Source organism: Saccostrea cucullata, unplaced genomic scaffold (assembly GCF_032062105.1).
Source record: "Saccostrea cucullata isolate Sc308-1 unplaced genomic scaffold, CSIRO_AGI_Scuc_v1 ctg11436, whole genome shotgun sequence".
NCBI lineage: Eukaryota > Metazoa > Mollusca > Bivalvia > Ostreida > Ostreidae > Saccostrea > Saccostrea cuccullata.
In genome coordinates, this window is record NW_026923302.1 from 12,227 (window position 1) to 21,257 (window position 9,031).

The 9,031-nt window shown below is 35.0% G+C and overlaps 1 protein-coding gene across 1 annotated transcript; it reads right to left on the reverse strand.

Annotated features, from left to right (window-relative positions):
- Positions 1-218: 218 nt before the first annotated feature.
- On the reverse strand, positions 219-9,021 carry LOC134263702 (fatty acid hydroxylase domain-containing protein 2-like). Its single transcript, XM_062746085.1, has 5 exons — positions 8,923-9,021; positions 8,703-8,824; positions 7,916-8,121; positions 7,474-7,746; positions 219-802 (listed from the first exon to the last, which is right to left on the reverse strand). The coding sequence occupies exons 2-5, from the start codon at positions 8,805-8,807 to the stop codon at positions 643-645; spliced, it is 744 nt and encodes a 247-aa protein (XP_062602069.1). The 5' UTR covers positions 8,808-8,824; positions 8,923-9,021; the 3' UTR covers positions 219-642.
- Between the last annotated feature and the right edge of the window lie 10 nt (positions 9,022-9,031).

Below are 9,031 nucleotides of genomic sequence, written 5' to 3' on the forward strand. Positions count from 1 at the left end.
CTGTACATGTATGATTATTAGAGCATTGATGGAAAAGTTAATAAGAAAGAAAACGATAATTCTTGCATTTCTACACCATGTAATCATGCTGTTTTTCACCTTGTTAATATCAGAGTATTAGATATTTCCATCCACATGATGTCAATTAAGTATATTGTTAAGGAAAACAGAAATAGAAATTTGATCATAAGCAATCGTCATTCACATTACATACATATACATTCCCAAAACATTAAAGCAAGTAAAAAAAATTAAACAAAACACAAACAGAGTAGAAGGATTCTTACTGTAGTATCAATAAATGGTAAAATTAAATATGAACCAAAACAGCTGTTTGAAGAACTCTACTGCAATGTTTAGCAATGATTCTTTATTTTACACCAAATTATGTGTCATGCAATAATTTTTTCGGTAGTCACTTGGCATCAAATCATTTCTCATGATATATTCATGACATGAAAATTGTAAGCCTTACAATTATTTCAGACTAGTGTCACAGAAAACATGACAATAATACTTTTATTTCATAATTATAAACAAATAGATTCACAACTTCAAAACATTAAATTTAAGTGCCATCAAATGATGTGGTGGGTAACTTTCAGATCTTTTGTTGAGACAGCCATGGGAACATGGCCAGCATCACCGTGCTTTCTTTGACTGAGAGTCTGGGATCTGTTGAGACAGTGGGGTTAATCCCAATAGAAGAATGTGCCTCTGATAAGCCTTACTGTTGCGGAAAGCTGTGTCTGTCCCATGGAGACGATCCAAGATTCCAAGAACTCCAAAATTGTTAATAAACCTAATAATCAATATAAAATCAGTACCCAACATGCATTATCTACACATCTGTAGTTATTTGGTTTCTGATATTTTACTCTTATCTTGCTGTCTTTCATTCCTTTGTTTACTTGCAATGTTAGTTTTAAAAAAATACTTCTGTCAAAGAAAATACACAGGCCAAAACATTCAAGTAAAATATTTGGGGGAGGGGTGTGAAATATCTGTATTACCTATAAAAGAAGACAATATGTATATATTACATAAGACATTGCATAAATCAAACATTGATGTGTTATGAGTATATCAGAACCTTTAGAAACTGATACTCAAAGGCCACATAGAGTTGTGTGATACTATTGAAAGGTAAATGATTAAATGAAATAGCAAGACAAGAAGTACAATATGTGTGTAATTATGTTCCCCAAACGGAGTTTGGGAACATATTGTTTTTACTCGGTTTCTTATTATTATTAAGGTCTTCCGTCTTCAGCGGAAGACCTTACTGTTATTCTTAGGTTTCTTTTCCACTATTTTTAAGGTCTTCCGTCTTCAGCGGAAGACCTTCTTGTTATTCTTAGGTTTCTTTTCCACTATTTAAGGTCTTCCGTCTTCAGCGGAAGACCTTATTGTTTTTCTTAGGTTTCTTTTCCACTATTTTTATTATTATTGTTTTTTTTCTTACCGATTTTGTACGCGCGATTTCTCGAGAACGGCTCGATCGATTTTCATGAAACTTTCAGGTCTGATAGAACATCAAAAAATCTATATATATATTTTTTTATTTTGATGACGTCACTTCCGGTTCGGAGTTTTCTGCAATTTAGTGATTTCTAGAGGGTCATTTTGTCCGGCAGTTTTCTCAAAAAGTACTTAACACAGAAGCTTGAAATTTTCAGTGATGCTAGAGCAACTTTTGGAGATGTGCAATAAGTATATCACAACTACCGGAAGTACGAAGCGCCGACGCTCGCTATGGCCCGAAAATTGTCCTATCAAGAATTTCAAAATTTTAAGCACTTTTTCAACGATAACTTTTTACCTAGAAATATTTTGTTAAAGCATGTAGAACAAAAAAGGTGTAAAATTTTAAGATCTTTCAAATGACATCTCGAAAAAAGGGCTGGCCCCTTTAATCAAGGGCCTGGAGGGGCCGAAAGTTTTTCCTTTATATCTCAAAAAGTATTGAGAATTTGTGATACGTCAAAGAAGCAAAGTTGTTCAAAATGTCAAGCTTAATCTATTGAAGTTGTCAAAATACGTCCGGCGTCGTCACTTCCGGTCAAACCGGAAATAGTCGGAAAATGCGTATTTTTGCCGTTCTTGACAAGTTTTCTGGTAACATGTGTCTCTGGGAGCATTATAATTAATTTTCCATCTGTCGTCGTCACTTCCGGTCAAACCGGAAGTAACAGAAAATGGCTTATTTTTGCAATAATTAACATGGATTTAGAGGAATCAAACCTTTTTTGGACGTTATTTCTCATTTCTGTTAAAATGAAAGCCACTTCGGGTCAAACATGACGGAAGACCTACTCGTTGCTTTGCAACGAGCTTTGCTCTAGTTTTATTATTATTATTGCTTTTTTTTCTTACCGATTTTGTGCACGCGATTTCTCGGAAACGGCTCGCTCGATTTTCATGAAACTTTCAGGACTGATAGAACATTGAAGAAACCTGATATATAATTTTTTGTTTTGATGACATCACTTCCGGTTTTGAGATTTCCGCGATTTAGTGATTTTCAGAGGGTCACTTTGTCCGCGAGTTTTCTCAAAAACGGCTTAGGGTAGAAACTTGAGTTTTTCAGCAATGATAGAGCAATATATGTAGATGTGACATACGTATTTCATTTTCACCGGAAGTGCTGCACGCCGACGCTCGCTATGGTCCGAAAAAGGGCATGTCGAGAATTTTAAAATTTCTAACACTTTTTCTTCGATATCTTTTCACATGAAAATATTTCGTTAAGACATATAGAACAAAAGAAGTGTAGAATTACTTGATCTTTCAAACGATATCTCGTAAAAAGGGCTGGCCCCTATAATAAAGGGCCGAGAGGGGCCAAACGTTTTTCCTTTATATCTCAAAAAGTATTGAGAATTTGTAATACATCAAAGAAGCAAAGTTGTTCAAAATGCTAAGCTGAATCTATCTGGGTCATCAAAATACATCCGACGATGTCACTTCGGGTCAAACCGGAAGTAGTACGAAAATGCATATTTTTGCCGTTCTTGACATATTTTGCGGTAACACGTGTCACTGGAAGCATAAAAACTTAATTTTCCGTCCGTCGACATCACTTCCGGTCAAACCGGAAGTAGCCAAAAATAGCTTATTTTTTAAGGTTTTGACGCAAAATTGAAATTATAAAGTCAATGGAGACAACTTAGCTCATTGCTTTCTTTTGTTGACATCACTTCCGGTCAAAACAGGACGGAAGACCTACTCGTTGCTTTGCAACGAGCTTTGCTCTAGTTATTATTATTATTGTTTTTTTTCTTACCGATTTTGTGCGCGCGAGTTCTCGAGAACGGGTCGATCGATTTTCATAAAACTTTCAGGTCTGATAGAACATCAAAAAATCTAGATATATATTTTTTTATTTTGATGACGTCACTTCCGGTTCGGAGTTTTCTGCGATTTAGTGATTTTTAGAGGGTCACTTTGTCCGGCAGTTTTCTCAAAAAGTACTTAACACAGAAGCATGATATTTTCAGTGATGCTAGAGCAAACGTTGGAGAAGTGCCTTTTGTATATCACAACTACCGGAAGTACGACGCGCCGGCGCTCGCTATGGGCCGAAAATAGTCCTATCATGACTTTTAAAATTTTTAACGCCTTTTCTATGATAACTTTTTACCTAGAAATATCTTGTTAAAACATATAGAACAAAAGAAGTGTAGAATTACACAATCTTTCAATTGATATCTCAAAAAAAAGGGCTGACCCCTAAAATTAGGGATTTAGAGGGGCCAGCAGTATTTTCCTGATATCTCAAAAAGTATTGACAATTTGTTAAGCATCATAGAAGAAAAGTTGTTCAGAATAACAAATAGCAGATGCGGAGATCATTTAAAGTAGTTAAGATGGCGTCACTTCCGGTCAGACCGGAAGTATTTGTAAATGGCTCGTTTTTGCACACATAACCGTAAATGTCTAACAATCTCGATCTCGTCATCTTCAGAATTAGACGGAAGACTTATTTGTTGCTTTGCAACAAGCTCGTCTAGTTAGGGTCTTCCGTCTCCAACGGAAGACCCTTCTATTATTCTATTGTTTCTTCTTCACTTTTATTATTCTTCTTTTTCTTTACAATTATTGTGCAGAAGATTTCTCGGAGATGGCTTGATCGATTTTGTTCAAATTTTCAAAGATTATGTGTTTCTATATGAAGTTTGTGCCCCCGGCTCAATTTTGAAAAAAATCACTTCCGGTCGGAAGTTATCGCCCTTTTGCTGATTTTTAGAGGGTCTCCTTGTCCATGAGTAAACTCAAAAACGACATTAGCTAGAGAGCTGAAATTTTTAGCGATGGTAGCCGACACATTGCTGAATTGCGCATTGGATTCAAAATTTTTCAGAAAGGTCCAAAATGGAAGCTCGGTAGGGGTCAAAATCTAGGACACGAATCATGGGTGAATTTTCGAGACATTTTGTGTCATATCTTTTAAAGTATAATTATTTTGTTAAGACATACTGAACAACATTTGTGGGGAATGACAAGATCTTTAATATGACACCAAGAAAAAAGTGCTGACTCATCACATTAAGGACAAAAAGGGGCCAAAATTATTCATTCAATAACTGTCTAGCAATCAGTTTTTTGTTATATATTACTGAACCAAAAATGTTTATCTCAACAATCTACAACTATATATTATGATTTTAATGTCGTATATTACATGATTAGGGGCCAAAAGGGGCCAGAATGCTAAATCTTTGACGCTTTATATCTCGAAAGTGAGAAATATTTTGACAAGTAATATTGAACAAAAGATGTTCAAAATCAAGTTCTGAACAATATGCAACCTTACTTTTTTCGCTAAACGTCCCCATTAGGGAGTTGAAGGGTTGGCCCCTTAATATTTCTTTTGCGAATAACTCGAGAACGAAAAAGAATCTCTGAATAGTTGTTGAACAAAAAGTGTTCAAAATCTTAAGAGCTTCAAGATGAAATCAAGAAAAAGGGGCTGGGCACTCAAATTAGGGGCCAATAGGGCCTAAAAGTCTTTTTTCGATAACTCTTTAACAGTCAATATTTTGTTATACATTACTGAAGCAAAAATGTTTATCTCAACAATCTACCACTGTATATTATGATTTTAATGTCGTATATTACATAATTAGGGGCCGAAAGGGGCCAAAATGCTAAATCTTCGACGCTTTATATCTCGAAAATGATAAATATTTTGATAAGTAATGTTGAACAAAAGATGTTCAAAATCATGTTCTGAACAATATGCAACCTTTATTTTTCGCTAAATGTCCCCATTAGGGAGTTGAAGGGTTGGTTCCTCAATATTTCTTTTGCGAATAACTCGAGAACGAAAAAGAATCTCTGAATAGTTGTTGAACAAAAAGTGTTCAAAATCTTAAGAGCCTCAAGATGAAATCAAGAAAAAGGGGCTGGGCACTCAAATTAGGGGCCAATAGGGCCTAAAAGTCTTTTTTCGATAACTCTTTAACACTCAATATTTTGTTATACATTACTGAAGCAAAAATGTTTATCTCAACAATCTTCCACTGTATATTATGATTTTAATGTCATATATTACATAATAAGGTGACAAAAGGGACCAGAATGCTAAATCTTCGACGCTTTATATCTCGAAAATGATAAATATTTTGATGAGTAATATTGAACAAAATGCAGCCTTTATTTTTCGCTCAACGTCCCCATTAAGGAGTTGAAGGGCTGGCCCCTAAATATTTCTTATGCGAATAACTCAAAAACGAAAAAGAATCTCTGAATAGTTGTTGAACAAAAAGTCATCAAAATCATGAGAGCTTTCAGATGATATGAAGAAAAAAGGGCTGATCCTTAATGTTTGGGGCCGTGAGGGGCCAAAAGTCGATTTGTTAAAAGTCTTTAATGTTAAAGGTCTTTTTACAGATTATGGAAAATCATTATTTTAGAATGAAAATCTCAATCAAAATCTTATCTCATCTCATCAAGAATCGGACGGAAGACCCACTCGTTGCTCGCAACGAGATCGTATCTAGTTATTATTCTTTTTTTTCTTCTTTGTTCTCCGGTACTTTTTTGTCCGCGAGTGTTCTCAGAAACTGTTCATCCAACTGAGCTAAAACCTTTTTAGGGTTAATAGGTGTGTAGTGTAGGTGTGCGGAACGAAGGTCATTTTGCGCGCATACGCATGCACGTGCGGGCGCGTGAAATGAGTGAAATTACTGATATACTTTATATAGCCATAACTTTTACATTTTTTGATGAAATACTTTAAAACTCATTACATAAGGATATATTAATAGTGTAGATAATATGACATTGTCAAATTAGCACGAACTCACGTGCACGCACGTGTGCTGCGCTCTGATTGGCTGAAACAAAAATCTCAATATCTCTTTTGTTTTTTGACGAAATCCTTTTAAATTTTAAAAATTGTCATGAATTAGAATATCCTACAATATAATATGAAAAAAATTCATAAAATCACGCGCATGCACGTGCGCTGCAATCTGATTGGCTGAAACTTTAAATGGCTATATCTCCTTTGTTTTTTGACGAAATGCTTTGAAATTTAAAACATAGTCATGAATTAGGATGTCCTGCAATATGATATACAAAAAATTTCAAGAAATCACGTGCATGCACATGTTCTGCAATCTGGTTGGCTGAAACTTTAAAATTGCTATATCTCCTTTGTTTTTTGACGAAATGCTTTGAAATTTAAAACATAGTCATGCATTAGGATATCCTACAATATGATTTAGAAAAAAAATTCATGAAATCACGCGGATGCACGTTTGCTGCAATCTGATTGGCTGAAACTTGAAATAGCTATAATTCCCTTGGTTTTCAACCAAACAGGATGGGATTTAGAACATAGATAGATATAAGGGCTTCCTACAAAAAGGTATCGTCATCATGCACGTGCACGCACGTGCGTGCATATGGAATGAGTGAAATTAAAAATACACTTGAATGAGTGATTTTTAATACTTTTGGACTAAATGCTTTAATACAAAGTATATTTAAATATATAAAAAGTGTAGACAAGATTATATGATCATTACGCACGCGCATTAACATGGGCACGCGTGCAATGTTAAAATTTGAATAGGTATCATTTTGGGAAAACTTTTAAAGTCAAAAATGCACAGATGTTGTCTACTTAATAAGGCTTACAGGGAACATGGCACCAAAAGGGAGTTGGGGAGCGTTTGGGGAACATCTGTAACGGTTCCTGTTACAATTAGCACTAGTTTACAGATAGTATTCTATTGGTGGGAAAATCATATAACATAAAAAATAGTTCTTGAAACGCAAGATCTTTTATTACTATACTTTTTTCTGAGGCTTTTATGTTTGTCTAAATTTTCTCAACCAGGGAGAAACATTTATGCAGCTATACCCAACATACACTTATTGTCACCTTCCAATTCAATATTTTATTTATACATGTAGTACATGACAAAAAGTAACAAAAGATCTTTTAATAAGGTGACTTACGTTTTGTGGTGGTAGTCGTGGGCCTCTGGTGACGGTAACAGTGGGAAGTGGTAACCACAGTGAGCCACAGTGGTAGACAGAAGAGCTATAGAAAACCACAGCCAGGCAGAACAGAGGTGAGATCCCATCAGAAAGGGGCCCAAGACAGGGGGCAGAAGATTACTGACTAGGTGCTCTATGGGGTGAGCATACAGGGAAATTATGCCTATAGGAGCAGTCCATTCATGATGTCGTTTGTGGATGTAGGAGTACAGATTTCGGTGGTGAAGGAGTCTGAAAACAATCATTATTAATAATTGTAAGTGATTGAACATTTTTTAATTACAAATATTCATTATTTAGCTTCACCTCTTCATTACAATTTCAATATCTGTTGATGTCAAAAAACAAGCTAGAAGGTCATAACATTGAATTCCTAATTCTTAAAAACATATTCACTAACCTGTGAGAATAGTAGAAAAAGAGCTCTTCCACAAGGGAGAACACTGTTAATTCCAGCAGGAACCAGTGAAAGGTGGGTAGTTCCCCTTGGAAGTGACAGCCCCTCCACTTCATTAAGTAGTACATCCCAAACATGAAGGGTATGGTGATCACAGTTTGATTAAACAACACTACTTGTATCGCTCTGATCAACATCGGTTTCTGTTTCTGGTATTAAATTTTGTAAAACAAAATGCATTATTTCTACAATGTTATGACAAAAAAAGTTTGAAAATTATCTTTAACTTCTTACATTTGAAAAGCAGTTTCTTGATAGTATTTTTTACAAGAGGTGTTTGTGAAACACTGATGTCCCCATGTAGCAACTCATGACAAAGGAAAAAGTATATAAAATGTCATGGCCAGTCACAAGGTCAAAAAAGTAAGTACTTGAAGTAATGTTTATAATAAGGAATACAAATGTAAAATATTTAAGCTCAAACACCACCATTCAAGAGTTAAGGCAACGATTTTGTTTTTTTTCCAAAAGTACATACCCCTGATAATACTATAAGGTCAAAGTCAAGAGGTCAAAATGTTGGTTTCAAAAGAAAGGCCTGGTCAAAAAGAATATGAATGTGAAATATAAATTAAAAACTTAAACAACACAACTCAGGCATTATGGCCAAGATTACATATTTTGTTTGGTGGACAGACTGATAGACAGGCAAATCAAAAGCTATAATATATGCCTTCAAATCTTCCATTACTAGACATGAACTAGCTTTTTCTTACACATTAATACCTACCTCTGGTAGAGGCTCTTCCTGTATCTTATATTTCATCAAACTTTTTGGCCACTTGGTTACCTCCATTATAAGGAGAAAGAAGTTGGCAAACCAGAACACACTCATGGTTACAATGTAGGTCCCTGCACATGTGACAAAAATAATTTTACAAGTCTGATTTACAGTAAAGATTCATCAAGTAATAACAATAGATGAATTTTAATTTAAAAACAGAACCTACCAGCAACACCAATGAATAGATCATTTTCTCCAAAACTGAGATAAATTCCGTCCCATATTTTTTGCCACAGATTGCCTGATGCACCCCATATTCTCTGTAAATGCCTGAA

Bases quoted from the DNA above. Each gene is read 5' to 3' on its own strand.
- LOC134263702 (XM_062746085.1), bottom strand. From the start codon at position 8,807: ATGAGTGTGTTCTGGTTTGCCAACTTCTTTCTCCTTATAATGGAGGTA. The intron at 8,122-8,702 runs GTAGGTATTAAT...ATTTAATACCAG, and splicing joins AGGAAGAGCCTCTACCAGAG to AAACAGAAACCGATGTTGAT. The intron at 7,747-7,915 runs GTTAGTGAATAT...GATTGTTTTCAG, and splicing joins TTTTTCTACTATTCTCACAG to ACTCCTTCACCACCGAAATC.